The sequence below is a fragment of the Drosophila guanche genome, unplaced genomic scaffold (genome assembly GCF_900245975.1).
Source record: "Drosophila guanche unplaced genomic scaffold, DGUA_6, whole genome shotgun sequence".
NCBI classification, from domain to species: domain Eukaryota; kingdom Metazoa; phylum Arthropoda; class Insecta; order Diptera; family Drosophilidae; genus Drosophila; species Drosophila guanche.
This window is the reverse complement of record NW_022995747.1, coordinates 4,328,709-4,345,946: the sequence shown is the minus strand read 5'-3', so window position 1 is coordinate 4,345,946 and position 17,238 is coordinate 4,328,709. Positions and strand designations below refer to the sequence as shown.

General features: G+C 46.1%; 4 protein-coding genes across 5 annotated transcripts; 3 read left to right on the top strand and 1 right to left on the bottom strand.

Moving 5' to 3' along the window:
• The first annotated feature begins 755 nt into the window (after positions 1–755).
• On the top strand, positions 756–1,568 carry LOC117583483. The gene has a single exon (XM_034271792.1). The coding sequence runs from the start codon at positions 804–806 to the stop codon at positions 1,551–1,553; it is 750 nt and encodes a 249-aa protein (XP_034127683.1). The 5' UTR covers positions 756–803; the 3' UTR covers positions 1,554–1,568.
• A 45-nt stretch (positions 1,569–1,613) lies between these two features.
• LOC117583482 (seminase) lies at positions 1,614–2,809 on the top strand. Its single transcript, XM_034271791.1, has one exon. It carries the CDS (start codon positions 1,642–1,644, stop codon positions 2,515–2,517), a length of 876 nt encoding a protein of 291 aa, XP_034127682.1. The 5' UTR covers positions 1,614–1,641; the 3' UTR covers positions 2,518–2,809.
• A 10,008-nt stretch (positions 2,810–12,817) lies between these two features.
• LOC117583114 lies at positions 12,818–13,817 on the top strand. Of its 2 annotated transcripts, XM_034271299.1 has the most exons (4): positions 12,818–13,013; positions 13,083–13,281; positions 13,337–13,510; positions 13,571–13,817. In XM_034271299.1, exons 2-4 carry the CDS (start codon positions 13,207–13,209, stop codon positions 13,739–13,741), a joined length of 420 nt encoding a protein of 139 aa, XP_034127190.1. In that variant the 5' UTR covers positions 12,818–13,013; positions 13,083–13,206; the 3' UTR covers positions 13,742–13,817. The 2 variants fall into 2 exon arrangements, with proteins under 2 accessions (XP_034127190.1, XP_034127189.1); XM_034271298.1 differs by lacking the exon at positions 12,818–13,013 and having other exon boundaries at positions 13,024–13,281.
• Positions 13,743–17,110, bottom strand: LOC117583113 (serendipity locus protein H-1). The gene is made up of 3 exons (XM_034271297.1): positions 15,818–17,110; positions 14,539–15,752; positions 13,743–14,470 (listed from the first exon to the last, which is right to left on the bottom strand). The coding sequence occupies exons 1-3, from the start codon at positions 16,855–16,857 to the stop codon at positions 14,073–14,075; spliced, it is 2,652 nt and encodes an 883-aa protein (XP_034127188.1). The 5' UTR covers positions 16,858–17,110; the 3' UTR covers positions 13,743–14,072.
• Positions 17,111–17,238: the final 128 nt, after the last annotated feature.

Genomic DNA, 17,238 nt, shown 5'->3' with positions numbered 1-17,238 from the left:
AGTATACTTAGATTGATATCCTCAGAGCGCAGTAAGGGGTTGCAATTCCTTACAGAATCACTAAGCACATTCTGTCCTTAGATTAAAAAAAAATGCATTAATGTTAAATGGTCTTAAAGTTGAGAGTTCTTTGAAATCTAGATAAGATTGACAGTCAGATGTCAGACCTTCTGACAGCTAGAGAGTCCATGTCAATCGTGTTTATTAAAGGTAGAAATTCCGCTGAATTAATTTTAATTTACATACAAATCCCATCTCATCTCTCCACTGTTGGTAATCCTTTTATTAAGAGTTCATTCTAGAAGAAATGCCTTATAAATCTTTAACTCATGCTCTCCTCTATTATTGACTGAAGACTTTGTCTGTTTGGTGTGTGTTGAGCATTTTGTTTTCGCAGTATGAAAGTTTATCAAAGTTTTTTTCTAGATGACCTTTTACTTGCCAACTTCCAATGAAGTGGCGTCAAAAGCTATCGCATTGCACTTGGCCTGTTTATTTGTTTGGCGCGTGTTTGGTCATTAGATACGACACCCGGTCAACAGGCTGCCTGTTCCAACTGTCAACTGGCTGTCGTTCATGTTTGCAGTTTGCTTGGCAAAACATTTTGATTACGCAGTCGGCGTGCGGACCGAAGCGATGCTTCCGGCTTTGACAGGCGCATCAAATGTGCCATAAATAAAGGTAAGCTGGCAGCCATCGCCACTCGATGGACGATGCATTCGTTAGTTGTTTGTCTTCTGGGGCTTTGGCTGTCCCGCGGATGGGTTTCTGCTTCTGGGATACCAAACTGCAAGGATTGCAGGATGAATGTGATCTATCCAACAGTGGCAGGTGCAACAACCCATCAGATTCCCGCGAATCAGCAGATCGTGCGCGTTATCAATCACTACAAACGCCTCAGCTTGGCGCAACTGCAGCACGGCGCTTTCAGGACGAAGCACGACTCACAATCAGAGGATTACACCTTCATTGTAAAGATAAAGGTTCAAGACTCCGTTCTATGCAGTGGAGCTCTGTTGGCGCCACGGCTAGTTATCAGCTCCGGCAGCTGCTTAAGTGGAGTTCCTTCCAGTCAGGTGCAGATTCTCACCAGCCTAGGGACAACTCATCCAGTGGCTAATATTGAATGGCCACGATCCTGCCGCGAACTATATCTAATCACCCTGGGAACTGCCGCCGCGGGACAGCCCATTGGTCTGTGCTCTCAGGCCCCAAAGTTGTTCGGCAATGCCACCATGCTGATGACCAGCTCCGACCTTAGCTACTTTGGACTAAGGCACAGTCAGGTCGTCTCTAACCGGGAATGTAAGATGACCTTTCTCCAAGACGAGACCGTCTACATCACCCCCAATATGCTTTGCCTGCGGAACTCACAAAATCCAGAGAAGTGCGTCACAGAGCAGGGAGATGCGTTATTGGTGGATCGTCGCTTGTGCGGATTGAATGTCTATGGATCCCGCTGTCGGGCAAACGCCCCAAACGCCGATCTCTACATTGATCTGGCCAAACATCGAACTTTACTTACACAATTCATACAGAAGCTGAGAGATTAAATCGTGAGAAATTGCAATTTAAATGCCATAATATATTTTTGTAGCCCTTTAATCTTTGGGTTACGAATGGGTCAGTATTCTGATCATTATGCTGCTGATACGCCTGCTGCTCGTACTATTCTGGACCTCAGTGACAGTCAATCAGTCTGCCAAACCCATTCCTCAGTTTATGGTGGGTGAGGTGCCGGCCAAAGGAGAGCCCTACCAGATAGTGCGCATCATCGAGTACGTGGTGCCGCATCCCTACGAACCACCAGTTAAAAATAGAGAGGCCACAGATGCGGAGGACAGCCTGGAGATCATTGCACCACACATTGAGAATCAGTTTGTGACTACACCCAAGCCAACGGTTACCACTAATTTCATAGTTAAGATTTACCCGATGATGGGATTAATCTGCACTGGAGCCCTAATCTCCCGCCGCCTAGTTCTGACCTCTGCGCAGTGTTTTCCAGCCAATCGAGCCCCAATGCCGGAACAGTATATGGTGCAGGTAGCCTCGAGTGCAATGTATAATTTGGACACCATAGTTATGGGCCCTTCCTCCGATCTGGACCGCTATATGGCTCTGATGGTGCTGAGGATATCCGTCGAGGAACGCGAAGCACAGCCGGTGGAACTTTGTGATGTTCCACCCAAGCGGGGGGACAATGTCATCATGTACATGTCGAAGCAGCTTCCGCGCTACCTGCGCACCCGTATCGTCTCCAATCGGATATGTAAGAATACCTTTGCCAGCATAGATGCGGCCTACATCACAGAGAACATGTTCTGTTCCCACAACTCGAACAAGCGTAAGGATTGTCAGACGACCATGGGGGATCCGCTGGTGCACGAGGAGCGGCTCTGCGGCATCAACATCTACGGACCACGCTGCGTGGATGGCGGTATTAATGGAGATCTCTATGCGAGTGTGTTCAAGGTTAAGAAGCATCTGCAGAGCATGATCCAGCGCTTCAAGTAAAACAAGCTTTAAATATTGGGAAAGCCACAAATAAATTTTATTGAGCATGTTCCCCCAGTGCATTGGGCAGCCCAAATCAAATCAATCTCACTAAACAAACACGGAACAGCCGATGGGGAGAACACAAAAAGCTGGAAAATACAGTGGGGAAACAACTCGTTTTGTTAGTCGCTGGGAAAATTGAAAGTCGCTTCCGACAAAAATCAGACAACATTTTTTTAACATTTTATTTTCTTTAAATTTGCGGCTAAAAAAATTTAAACTTCAGTCATCAAAATGCCCTGAACTCCAATGACTATGATGTATGTAAATTTTGTGGGATAAAAAAACGTCAGTAAAATGGGTGGGAAAAAAAGGGCTAGCAGACACAAACAATAGCAAAACCACTAAAAACATCATGACAGGAAAAAGGTGTTACTCTTGGCTTGAAATTTACACCAAAAACGAGTAGTAGCAGCAAAGGGAGCAGGAGTTGAGTGATGGCCGGAAAAATCCACCCGAAGCTGCACCATCGGCCATGGCTCTGACTCTCACTCTGGCTGTGCGCTAAAATATGCAATTTTGTCATGAAATATGCACATGTCCAGCGTTCGGCAAGGACGAACCTCCGGCTACCACCTCCAGACTGTCCACCCATTCATGACTAGCACCACTTTCAGCGACATCAACAAAATACATTTAAAAAGCAACATACATACATAAATAAATTAAACATTTAAAAAAGCAAAGGGGAATAATGAAAGGAGTGCAAATCTCTGGGGCTCAACGAATCAGCGAATGCACTTTATGATTTTTTGATTAAACCGATGTATTTAGTGTCTGTGTAAATTTTCCAATTCAAATTAAATTTTACCAGTCTCAAGATTACTTTTCCATGCCAAAAAAAGATACCCAAGTACCACAAGTCGTCTGTTAATGGATCATCTTTTCTTTTTGGGCTGCAGAGTACTTAAGCCGACATCCTGGCTGGATACCGGACTGGGTGAGCCACGTCCACAGTTTGACATTAAAATGCAGTGAAGCCTGTCGAAAATGTTGCCAGAAACATCAACGCGAACAACTAAATTTATGTACATAGAAATTAATATTAAAGAACAACACAACAACTTTTTTTGCATCACCTTTTTTTTTGCACCACAAAAAAAGGATTTACTAGAGCTGTGTTGTTTAAATATTATTAAAACTTTCAACTTTCGCATTCGACGGATGATGAAAAACAATGAAACAAATGTTTTCCATTTGAGATGAAAATTAAATCCCCACAGCTATTGATGCAGCAAGCACCCCGTCCACCCCGTGTGACCAACCACAAATATTTATTTGTTTGACAATTTTTATTGCCTTCTTTCAGAGGGCTGAAGCTTCCGCCTGTGAGAGGAAAAGTTATCGTGAAAAAATTCAGAAGGCGTTAAAATGATTTCGGGAAACTTTCGCCTTACGTGACTTTACGCCGGGCCTACATATTGTGCCATTTCCGGGGCAGACGACCAGGACGACTGAATCAAATAGGTGGCGTGGCCTAAGCAGCAGCGACAGCCACAATAGCATTTGGGGCAGACGATAAGGAACAGGGATAAAATAAAAGTTTTCCACTTAAGGTTTATGAAAAGTTTAAACCCACACGCCCGAGGGGGGAGGAGAGGAGCGCGTACACATTCACACCTACCGGAGGGAAATGGTTGGGAGAGCGGCCAACGAAATGCGGAAACGGAAACTACGGTCGAAAAATGATGGATACCCAAGGCCGTGCCACGCGCACCGCCGCTTCGATCCCTCGCCAATACAAAACACACTCCAGAGAACAGCCCGGCAATGGCCCTTATATTCTCGGACACTGTCAAAGATTTTTCTCAATAAGAAAGAGGCCACGTCTTACCCGGAACCATAACCACTTAGGGCACTCGAAGTTTTCCTTGAGGCTGGGGGAGCTCCCCGAATGCAAATAATAATGTAATTGCCAGCAATTTTCCTCAAGTCTGTTTACCTTTCGCTTCAGCTTTGTTAAACTTTTATGAGATTTTGACTGAATTTTAACGCATTTACACCTGCCCTGCCCAGCCAAATGACAAATGAGCAAATGAATTGAACGGAGTGCTCCCACACCCAGCTCAAATTGAGGCTGAGGCTAAGACGCAATTTAAAATCCGCTTGGCTAATTGCATGTCGAAGGGAATGGATGCGGATGTGGCCCTCTAATTGAGTGCAAGTCAAGCAAATCGCTTAATTAGCACTGAGAAGCACAGAAAAGCATATACAATTTGCACGGACAGGACACTTGATATGGGACTGGACAGCGAAATGGCAGTGGTCGTACCGTACGGCTTAATGCGTTATTAATTAGCTGCGGTCGAGTGGCATGCCCCTTCAAAAGTGACTTTATGACGAGTACACCGCGGGAAAAAGCCGCCATTTCTCACTGTGATATACTTATGAAGTTAAGTTTGTTACATTTACATAAATGAGAGTACAATAATATTGCATATTTTGCCAACTTCACGCTCCGTCTGTGGTGGCTTCTGGCTAAGTGCTAGGCTGGAGTACGCTTTGTGGAGGCCAACACGTGCCTTGCAACGTGCCACCAAGGCCAGGCAAGTCTCCCCCCACGACTTTACATAGATTTAGGAGTACATTTTTCTTGCGGGCACAGCAATTCGCAAGTCGCAGAGCAGCACTCTGCCCAGTCCAAAACGCACCACAGACACAGACAGACACTCGACAAAGTGGGTGGTTCCGGCTACGTGCCACAGAGCGCCCACTGTCACCATGGCCGTGGCTGTGGCTCTTTTGTATGCCACATGTGTCCTCGAGGCAGAGGCACACTAACACACATACTGTATTTATTTGAGCCCTGCATAATGAGTGTTATTTATATTTAAGCAGCTGCAAAGAAGACACAAATCGTGAATAAAGCGTTTTAATTTATTAGCCAAATGATAATTTCGCAACTTCGCCAAAAAAAAGGGCACCAATAAAAATGCTATGATGCTGCAAAAAGGACAGTGAAGCCATATGGAAGGATGTTCATGCCCCCCCACACGACAATCAATCAAATTAGCCCAGAGCCCAAGGCCAAAGTGTGGCAAATGCCTGAATTGATTCGAGAGCCTTGGGGTCAGGCCAGCCTTTGACTGCTGAGGCAGAAGAAGCTCTGGGTCACATCCAGACGGATTCAATCATAGTAGGCGTCCAAATATAATTGACCAAAATGAAAAACTAATTGAGTAGAAGTTGGTGAGTAGTGGGGTGAAAGGGTAGAAGAGCCAGAAGAGAAATTCGGCTCAGCCTGCAGGCATAGACAGCTAATGGCCCAGAGCACAAACCGATACACCTGTTACATCTTCTTTTGCAAGAACCCTCTGGAGGTGTCTCAGATTCTTTTTGCCATTTCTTGTGTGGGTATGTATCCATTCAGACTTAGCTTTCCATTTGCTCCCTCTCTTTCTCTCTGCCTCTCTGCTGGTTCTTCACAAAGCGTATTATGATAATTGGAAATTATATATAAAAATGATGACTTAGCGGCTGAGGACCGAGAGACAATCATCTCTGGCCAAACTAGCATTTCTGCCGCACTAATCTGATTATTAATGGTCTAAGTATAAGCATAAGAAAGGGAGCCGTAGATGGGAAAATGGAGGCGAACAAGACGTAATTGAATACTAATGCAATCAATTAAAGTTAAACTCCCAGCACACGTGCCCCTGAACAAGTGGTTGGAGGCAGCGGCAGTGTAGTGTAGAGCCGAGAAATCAGATCTAGGCGCTGTTGCAAATGTCGATACTTATAAATGGAATTGCATGTCTGGAGACAACGCTACATTGGTACTGCCACCGGCTGACTGGAGGTCTGACTGGAGAAGGTCTGACTGATGGCCCGTTGCTGATGAGTTCAATCAAGTTGTAAACATGATTTCGCATTCTATTAATGTGCCGTCAGTGCTGCTATTCTCAGTAACTCAATACGCAATCAACAGCGTTTTAGAGTTCATTTGGCGTGGGGTTCGGAGGAGGGGCGCAACGGATACGGCTACAATATAAAAAGCGAAATCAAATCATAAAAAATAATATGCCGCTTTGTAGCAGTCAATGTGGTGCCAGGAGGGACGGGACGCAACAGGATTTCCTGCATGTGTGTATGTGTGTGTGTCTGGCTCTAGGGGGAAAACAGTTTTCAAAGAACTGCAAAGAAGGGTTGTCTCTGAGAGCCGAAGCTTAAGATACCCTTCAAGATCCTCCATTCATATGGTACACTCGACTCTGTTCTTTCTTCTCTGGATATTCCATAATACCCTCTTTAAGGGTAGACAAACAAAAAAAACGGAGAAGGAGAATCAACATCGAGAAGCCCTTACCTTTGGCATGCAAACGGAGACGAGGACGAGCCCCTCCTGACAATCCCTTGTCCTTGCCCGTTTGCTCGACTTCAAATTGATGCAATTTATGAAAACTTTTGTGCGCTCAATTGCAAATACAAGTGTACCGGCGTACAATCTCTGTCATTTTTATGCACTTCCCCTAGATATGCCAAAGCAATTTCTCTCTTTTGGCAAGTTTTGCTTTCGTTTTCGCCTCAGTTCGTATCTTGATTTTCTGTCTTTTTCGCATTTTTTCCCCCCCTCTGCACTTTTTGGCATTCGTGCATTGTGCGGCAAATTAAGCGCATTGCAAGTGATTTGATTTGCTTTCATATAGAAAATGCTTCAAATTTCATTTGCCATTCCGGCAATTACTTTAAAGTTGCCCCGAATCGTAGTCGGGGCTGGGAGGGAGCTGGGAACTGGGAACTGGGAACTGGGAACTGGGAGGTGGTAGCTGGGAGCTCGGAAACCTGGGAGCCATACGAATGCGAATGCGAACGAAAAGTAATTCCCAGCTAATGACTGTCATTTGTATCTGGAAATGAAATGTGCGCCACTCCTGACGGCGTTTATTTATTTTTATGGCAAGACTCTTAACCGAGGCGCAACCAGGGGGCACAGCGCGTGTCTGTAATTATACTCAAACATTCAAAAGTTCCCCCAAGAATTATGGCATTTAATAAGTTTGAGTGTAAGTGCGAGTGCGACTGCGACTGCGAGTGCAGCAGTGTGCCGCCAGCCACTCAATGCCTCAAACAACCAAAGCAGCTGGTGGGGTGTGGGCTTATCCAAATGGAACTGCACTTTGAGTCATTGTTCAAATAATTGTGAAAAATTATATCATTACAAGCACTATTCTTCACATTCTGCCATTTCCAACGAGAAGACGCTTTTAGCGAATAACTTCTACATCTTTGTTACATTTTCGTTCTTCCATTAAGCCTTGAACGAGCTTACTCAGCACATAAATACAAGTTTTTATTAAAAATGTACCAGGAATGAGATTTCAGTTGGATTAAAAATCATGTATCATATGGAACTCGTAAGACCATCAAACACTTCAAAGATTAGGATTCCTTGCTAAGATTGTGCTGGAAATACCTTTATTAAACTAAATACTTTTTCTTACAACTGCTCAAGCTTTTAATTTGAATCCCAAAATATATGTAACACTTTCATATTATTCATTAATTTTATGAAAATTATATTTACATATCTTTTTACAGTACTCACGCTTTACCATTTCATCATATAACATTCTCATATTAAGCAGCGAAAGGAAGCTGCTTGACAACCCCCGTGGCAGCAGTCCATTGAGCCATCACAACAGTACAGAGTACAGCAGCAACGGGCCTTAACAGTAAGAGTCGCTGTAAAAGTGCATACCAGAGCCACAACATTGACATGTTGCGGCTAACAGAAGGGTGGCTAACAGCCTCCCCTTGATTTCTCCTGTTCGAATACTACCCCGCTGGAAGGGGATAGCCGTTTACAGAATGTTGCCCACTAACAGTCAATGCTTACAGCCTACAGTCTCTGTTAGTCATCGTACATTCTCTGTTAATGGGAGACCTGTAGCTGTAGCAGCCGCACTGTTTCCGCGTGGGTAGAAAAAGTTTTTGCTTAGCCATCGGGAAGTTCATTTGGCAAATGGAAGTTTCCCATTTAGCCGGCGGGCTGCTGGGTATGAGGCGATGAGGCAGTGGCTTTTAACCCCTTTTAAAATAGTTTTAATTGAATTTATTGATATTTTAGAAGGGAGCGATACGTAGATCCCCATACTCGTACTTACTCGTACATAGTATGTCAAGAGCAAACCCAAAAAACCGATTCAACTGGGAGCTGGCGCTTGGGAGGCCCTGGGCGCTGCCAAATGTTGGAACAAAAAACACAAAGTTTAGTTAACTTTTCATCAGGCTAATAAAGCGTACGTCTTTTTGGCAACAAAATGGAGCCACGACTCCAAATCAATGCCCCATCTCATGTCTTATGTATGGGTGCGTATGTGTGGTTACGACTAATGAATAGAAATGTCGTCCTTCAAAAGTTTTCGACTGAGAGAATCTCTCAATTTGCGGCTACCACTCCTTCCCATTCTCTGTCTCTCGGAATCTATGGGTTAATGAAAAGCTGATTTCTCATACACACAGAAACACACGCTCACACACAGATCTGCACGCACACACACACACACACATCTTATAGTTTGAAGTTGACTTTGAGTTTTTGGCTTTTTGAGGGCCCAAGGAAGCGTGGCACAAGATTTGCGGCTCACTTGGAATGCAAAACTTAAATGCGTGCCATATGAATCGTTAATTGTGTGGGCATGGCAGCCGCCGGAAGCGGATACGGGTGCCTGGCGGTGGTTCGGTCTGGCTCGGTTCGGTTAGGTCTGGTCCTAGCGGTGGTTAGAGGGTAATTGGTGTGAAGGATAAAAGGCTTTTGTAGCTGGCGGGGGTATTAGTGAGTCGCCGAGTTTGTGGCAATTTGTGTGAGCCAAATTTTGGTGGGGCATGAATTCGATAGTCAGTTTAAGAAGTTTTCTTCGCTCTGTTCCACCTTGTAATATTTCCGCATCACTAGCGAGATGAATTACACATAAAATCAAGGTAATTTAATATTGAAATTAATACAATGTTAAGCCCTTTACAAAAGCACTTCACAGCTCAGTTTCTTAGTCAAAATAAACCTCAGTAAGCCCCAAAAAATTACATATTTGTAATAATTTTCACCATTTAAATCTTTGTCAAGTTTCTTACTCAATTTGAATTGCTTTTGGCAGATTTTTGAGCACTTTGTACCGATTTGAAACATTTTTTTCCGCTTTAATATTTATTCACAGAGCAATGGCAAATATTTTTGTGCTCATTCATAAAATTTGACATTAGCATATTGCATTTCCATTGCGTTAATGTGACAAAATGACAAATGAAGTTGGTTTCGCTCTTCCAGTCGCAGTCGCAGTCGAAAGCCGTCTGTCTCCCTGCATTTCTCCCACGCTTCCTTCCACCCACTCTGTCTCTGTGAGTCTGAGTCTGAGTCTGGTTTCCCGGGAAGTTGCACTTGAATGTGCATTTGCATTTTCATCGGAGCACTGGCAAAAAGCAAAACACTTTGACAAGCGTTTACAAACTCGCCAGCGCGACACAAACGCAGCAACAAGCCAAGGAGCTATCATGGAAACTTTGAAATTGATAAATTGATTTATGCAAACAAAACAGAAAGAATAAATATCAGAAGATGGGGACAAAAATCTTTATATCTGGTCCCCATGGATCCATCCGCTCAGCACGAGCATGAAAAATGATGATGAGGGGTGCGAAATGAAAAACAAAAACACACACAGCAACCGCAGGACACAGGGCGCAGGAGGCAGACACGGCACAAGTACGAGTACCATTAAAATACGTACGAAATCAATTAATAAACAATATGAAACAAAATTGGGAAATTGCTTGAATGTCCGCCACAGACACGACCCTCGGCTGTGCCCTCTCTCAATTTGAGTATTATGTGCCGCCTGCCTTTGTGGCTCTTTCAGCTCTCATTCAAAATTGTTGTATGAAAGCAGCTTGTTGTTTTTTTCCTTCTTCATTTTTATGTTGGAGACAATGCTTAAAGTCACTCGCACACGGTATACCCATTGTGTGTCGGAGGCTGTTACTGTGGCTGCTCCTGATTGACTCACGCCCCCTCACGTAGCAACAGCAGCAACATCAGAGGCGAGACCAGCGACGACGACGACGACGACGGGGACAACGTCAATGCCAAACCATATTTTCGTAACAATTTCAATTTTTGCGCAAAAAGTTGCTGTTGTTTCGAGTGCACTGAGAGATACTTCAAGTTTAAAGATGCCATTGACCCATCAAGATTTGTACAAACTTGCCTTGTGGATGTAGAACTGGCACTTTCAATCGCTCAGTGTGGCCTATTTTGTGTCCTCTCACTCTCGATTGTGTGTTTTGTGTCCTTTGCATGTGCACTGCGACATTTAAACCGTAAAGACAAATAATTCAATATGGTATACAAGTCACGTGCCCTTTCTGTTATTGCTTTCTGCTGGCTTTGATTTTGTGCAGTCAGCGGGGGCAGCCTGAGGGGACGAGTCCCAGACGACGCCCCCAAAAAGTCGGAGTACACATGTCGGATGACATCTGTATGCAGATGTTCGGTCATTGCCTGCTTAAGCAGCAATCATTATAAACTTAATTAAAATATCATCTACAGGCATGCAGAGTAATAGTCATGAACGACAGCCCCTCCGAGCGGGCAATGATTTCTTTTACGAGTAGAAAGGCAAGAGCCAAATATTTAAGCTGCCTCCTACGCGCACTCGCAACACCGCACACACTCAATTGTAGGCGAATTTATATAGACACACAGATATACTTCACACACACACACACACACACACATAGTGGGAGAGGGGGGTACAATCACAGGTAACTGCTACATGTGTAAATATTTACAAAACGCGCCAAGCGTCGACAAACTGACGCCAGCCGCTATCTTCACTTCAACTTGTGTTGTTGTTCTTGTGGGTTTCATGTGGGTATATACATACATAACTCTTTCGTCGCGACCAGGAGCGGAATACAGTTGGGCCTAGGAAATTGCTAAGCTAAATTTTAGGGAATACTTCGATGGTCCACCGCAAAGGAGATCTGAAAATCTTAATACACACTTAATCCAAGGAATCCTTGAAGTACGTAAATACACTCCTCTACGACCAGTCCTTTCAATCTAACTAGCCCGCTCCTGGCTATCACCACACTCCCACGCAGGCCAAAACACACGGGTTTATTTATGCCATTCGATATTTATCGCTGTTCCCCCATCTTGTTGTTTCGTTCTTGCCACTGCCACACATGCCATCACTCCACCGCCTGTCTCCGTGTGTGTTTGTGCTTTATTCCCTTTTATTATTATTATGCTGTCATTTCTGTTGTCGCGACATTGTCAGAGCGCACGTCGTGTGCGAAGCTCAAAAACAGACCATCCGCCAAAAGGGGTTCAGTTCAGCCTCTCTCGTTTATACAAATCGTTTCTGTAAACCTTAATATTCCTTATGACTTACAAAGTGCACCCAAAATCAATGTGTTTTTTAGGGCTCCAAAATTGATCTTGATGTCCGTAGGAGTATGTGGCGAAAAATCACATCTTGAGTTTCTGTTTCAATTGCCCTGATATACAAATCAATTTTCTTAAGTTCCTGCTATTCCCAGGCTTGTCGAATATGCCTCATAATGTCAACAAGGCAATATTTCACAAAGGTCTCCGACGATGTCTGCCAGCTTTATGTTGTCGTCGCTGTAGTTTGCCGTTGGGGTAGAAAAGTGGCACTAGGGTGTAATAAATTTGTAAGAAAAAAAAAGAGGAGGCACTTGGGGTAGGGCAGAGCATACTTTAGAGAAGGTTCCTTGGATGGGAGGTATTCATTCCGTGTATATTGAGGGTATAAATCTACGGATTAAACAAGAACTTCGCTAGCAGCTTTCCCTTTCAATAATCAAATAAAGAGTTATAAAAGTACAAACAGAACATGCAATTTGCCACCCCATTAAAGTCCACAGCACAGGCCACAAGTGAAAGCGCCCCAGGACCTCACACTTTTATAGAACCGAACCGAACCGAACCCCCATATGCATTGAAAGCAGGCAACCAACCAAGCAACCGCCCTTTCTCGGCAAGTGAAGCCTCAAAGGGCGAAACGTTTAAGCGCTTTGCTGCTCGCCTCTGACTTTGATATGCAGCCTTTTGAGTGTCGCTTGATGTACGAGTAGTAGCAGGGTGGACTGCAAGGGGGTACAGGGTGGATGTGGAACAACCCTTAGGGCTATGCAATCTCCAGTCTGTGGTCTGACATTTGCAGTTCCCGCATCTCATGTGTAATTGATCGCATGCCTAAAAGAGAGACTGAACCTTGCACCCTGCTCTGTATATCGAACGCGATCAAATCGAACACAGATATTCTGGACACGAGAAGTCATAGCTAATTATATGTTTTACCACTAATTATACGTATATTTTCTGTTGGTTTTTAATTTGCAGTTTGGCCATATATAATAACCATGATTTCGGGGAATTTCGTGCTCGAGCTTATGAGCAGTATATAAGGCTACGACTTCCTTAATTTGTGGTAAATTTCCAAAATGTTCCTCCAAGTAATTTTTTTGGTTTCAATACTGCTGCTGGCAATCGTTTACAGTTCGAGTAGAGCTACCTACGAACTTTTGGTGTCTGATGAGAACCTATTCAGTGATTGCCCGAGTCCAGCGGAAGGAACTCTCAATCATAATGGATTATTCGACTTTTCCAACTTCAGCACCTCCATGAATGAGGAAGGTGTGACCCTCGCTGGTAGCATGACTTCCGTGTGGAATATTCAACCCGAAGATCGTGTAGAGGTGATGTCGAGTGCTGCTCGTGCTACCAATTTCTAATTATTCCATAATATTCCAGATGGACCTTGCACTACTCTATTTTGACAGAGGCAACTGGCAGCCCACCGTCTTCTCCTTGAAGTCGAAGGACTTTTGCAAGAGTATGTACGACGAGAAGCAGTTTTGGTACAAGGTCTGGACCGGACACGTTACAAATTCCAAGGATGTCAAGGATAAATGTGTCCACCCTGGTGTAGGTCGATGGAACTTTTTGAAAACTCTTTCCAAATATGTCTGAAGTTTTTTTTTGTAGACAAAATTAGAGATAGAGCAGTATGTCCTGTCCCTGACGACCGCCGTCCCGGGACAACTGCGAAGTGGACGCTACAGGGCCCAGCTTAGCTTCAATGCTTTCCCTCAGGGTGAGACGAAGCGACCACCAAGCATCTGCTTCGAGGTCGTAGGTGATTTACTCAAACTTTGAGTTGTATACTAAAAAATATGTACGAAATTTATTATTGGTGTGAAGCGTACAAATTATAAATCATATTCATATATAATGCTTGCTTATATATACACTAAATCCTCTCAATCTTAGGGGCTATTCTGCACTCGGCTTAGGGTCTAGATCCTTAAACAAATGTAGCGTCGTACTCTTATTATCTACGGACTACGGACCAAACACTCATATTCCATTGCTTTTAAATGATTGCCAGCGGTCGTTGCGTGGTCGATAGTGCTAAACTTAACTAAGACACAGGAGATCGTTGAGGCGTTCTATCGTTGAGGCGGGCAGTAGTCATGCCGCCGCCCGATCATGTCAGATGTGGTGTGGCCGTGGTCGCTGACTTTCCGGTAAAGAACCGATTTCCTCCAGTCTGTGTGGTGAAGAGCAATGTGTCCACCGAAGGCAACATTTGATTCGAGCGCACGAGCAGCGGCACATTAACCATCGACACCGTGGTAGAGGCGGTCGACACACTCGTCGTCTCCACTGACAGTCCCGAGGAGGATGAGCCGTGCGACGTGTGGCTCAGCTTTCCCTGCGCATTTAGCGTGAAGGCGGGCAGATAGTAGTTACCAGAGCGCACCGGTCCTGCATGGGAATGTCCATTCGAGGAGGAGACGGCTGTCAACTCCATGGAGGCGGGCGATGAGAACGGCGACGACTCGAGTGAGGGGCAAGCCAGGCGATCGCTGGGCTTACAAGGCACTGCAAAAATATAGGAGAAGCTAGAATTAGAAACGGTTCTGGTAGGGGAAGGACCATATTCCACTTACAAAATTCTTCATCTGGGAGCAGCTCGTCGGGCAGCTCGTTCTTAATCTGAAAGTGCAGGGCTGCGGCCGAATCCGAGATGGCATTGTCTGACGTTCCCATTTCCGTATTGGAATTGGGCGCATCGTACAGCCCGCACTCTTCCATTTCCAGGGCCTGTTCCATAATCAGTTCTTCGGCCGATGTGAGACTGAGGCCGTGTAGATCCAAAAACGGACCCTGCGGATGCACTGGTTCTTTTTTGATGTGCGGCAGCGGGGGACAAGCGATGGGCTCCAGCATGGCTTGTAGCTGGAGTTGCTTCTGGGTCTGTGGCTTCTGCTGCAGTTGCTTTGGCGCCGGCTGCTTGCGTTCGCGTTTGGCTTTCGCTTGCTTGGGGGGTGGAGGCGGCAATGCCACCAATACAGTGGATAGCTCCTGCAGGCATCCTTGTGAGGTCTTTGTGGGCGCCGGGTGCACCTGTTGGAGTGCAGTGCCCGCCGGCAAGCTGATGCCCAAGGCGGCCAGGGTGGCCTGCTGTGGCTGTTTCTTTTTGCGTGCCTGCTTCACAGGCGTTGGCGCTGTAGCAGCTGGTGCAGGACTAGGCTTGACTTTGCCATCCGTTAAAGCGCCAGGATTCTCTCCATTCGCTGCGGCTGTTGCTGCCGCTGCTGCTGCGGCGGCTGCTGCTTTCTGTGCCTTGCTGGTGGTTGACTTCTTCGAGCAATACGAGGGAATGTTCTCGAGGTGTTCGCCAGTTTTGTGGTCCACCTTGTGGCGACGACGTGTGTGCTTCAGCCAGTTTGGGAAGTTAGTAAAGTCCCGCGGACAGTAGTTGCACTTAAATGGTCGCATGCCAGTGTGGATATTCGAGTGTTGCTTCAGCTTCGAGTTGCTTATGAAGCTCTTATCGCAGACAGTGCAGGCGAAGGGTCGCTGCTCCAAGTGCACCAGATTGTGCACCTTCAGACAGCGCTCGGTCTTGTACATTTTGCCGCATTTCTCGCAGCGATAGGAACGCGTTTGGGCATGATACTTCTGATGTCGCTGCAGATGCGAGCGCTCCTGGAAACGTTTCTGACACTCGGGGCACTCGTACGGCTTCTCCGAGGAGTGTATACGCGCATGATGCGTCAGATTGATCTTCTGAACAAACTTCTGGCCACAAATGTCGCACTGATACTTCTTGTTGTCGCTGTGGATCTTGCGATGCATCCACATGCTTCCCAATTTGAGGCTATACGAGGGACAAAAGATTCGATTAGAGTGGGGATCTGGCAGAGTTACAGCGCGCCTACTTACCACTTGCCACAGTCGGGGCACTTCTTCCAGGTGTCCTTGCGACCCTCGGTGCGATGCGTCTTGAGGTGCTTCTTGAGGCCGGCAAGCATTTCAAAGTCCCGCTGGCATTCGTTGCACTTGTATGTGATCCGCAGGCGATGGCCGGCAGCCTCGTGCTTGCTTAGCTCCTCGGTACTCTCCAGCAGCAGGCCATTGCAATCCAGACACTTGTGGAGTGGCACTGGATCCACTTCAAAGGGTTTTGCATTGCCATCAGTCGATATTGGAGGCGGCATACTGGACGCCTCCAAGGGTGTTGTGGTCACTGGATTCGGCTGCTGGAAGATGGTGAAGGCTGGCGGCATGTAATCGGTCTCACAGACCTCCACTTTGGTCACCACGTTGTTGAGTGGCTTTAGCTCTGGCATGGGCCTCTCCTCGAGCGGCTCCTCCTTGAAGACCTTCAGACGCACTGCCGTTGCCGCCGGCAGCTTTGGCTTGCGTTGCATCGGCTGGGGCATCAGTTGCATGTGCATCTGATCCGGCGACAGCTTCACTGGCGTCGTGGAGGTCGACGAGGATGTCTTCTTGAAGGGGGAATTTGTGAAGGCGTTCGGCGGCTCTGGCCGCAGGAAAGTCACATTGAACTCGGAGCTGTGATTGTCACTGGACAGGTCGCGAGCCACAATGCCGCCTGTTGTGGTGGAGCTGCCACTGCTGGGACCCGACGCCAGGTCATCGCGACACACGTCGGCGGAGAGATTCAGCTCCGTGTTGTTCTGGGCGCTCTCGTCGAGCACGCGCCAAAAGTCTGTGGACGAGAGGCTGTTGCCGTTGACGAGGCTGGCGGAGCTGATGGTCACGCAGGCGGATAGATCAATATCCAGAGACTCATCCTTAATGCTCGATATCGAGTCGAAATTGTTAATGCGCAGCAGGGAGCTGAGAATCTCATCGTGCGCCGCCTTGGTGGGGGTGCAGTCCCCGCCATAAATTTTAGGCGGCAATTTCTTGCTTGGCGCCTCTTCTTTCATTCTCTTGCCCTTGCCTTTACACTCCATTCGCCACTACGTACACGTACAGGTTATGCGGTCGGCGTTTTCAATTGCCAAACTGTCTGATTTCCGGCTGTCGCTGGTGTATTTCTAGCACTGGTCCAATTTCCACTGTCACTGGGTCCTTAATTCACACATTTCTGGTTGTTTTCCGGTGAAACGTACGCAAGAATTGCACGAAAAACATTTAATTATTGTGAAATGCGCCTCGGCTTTGTTGTTTTTGTCACGCTTACGATTCTTGAGTCGCCATTTTGGCCGAGTGTTGGAAAAGATGCGTCGCCTAGCAGGGTTGCTCTCCGCATCTATCGAATGTTTGCCAGACTATCGCACAGAACCATCGATCGCTGCATGGTATCGCCTAGTCGATTTTAAAATTTAATTTTG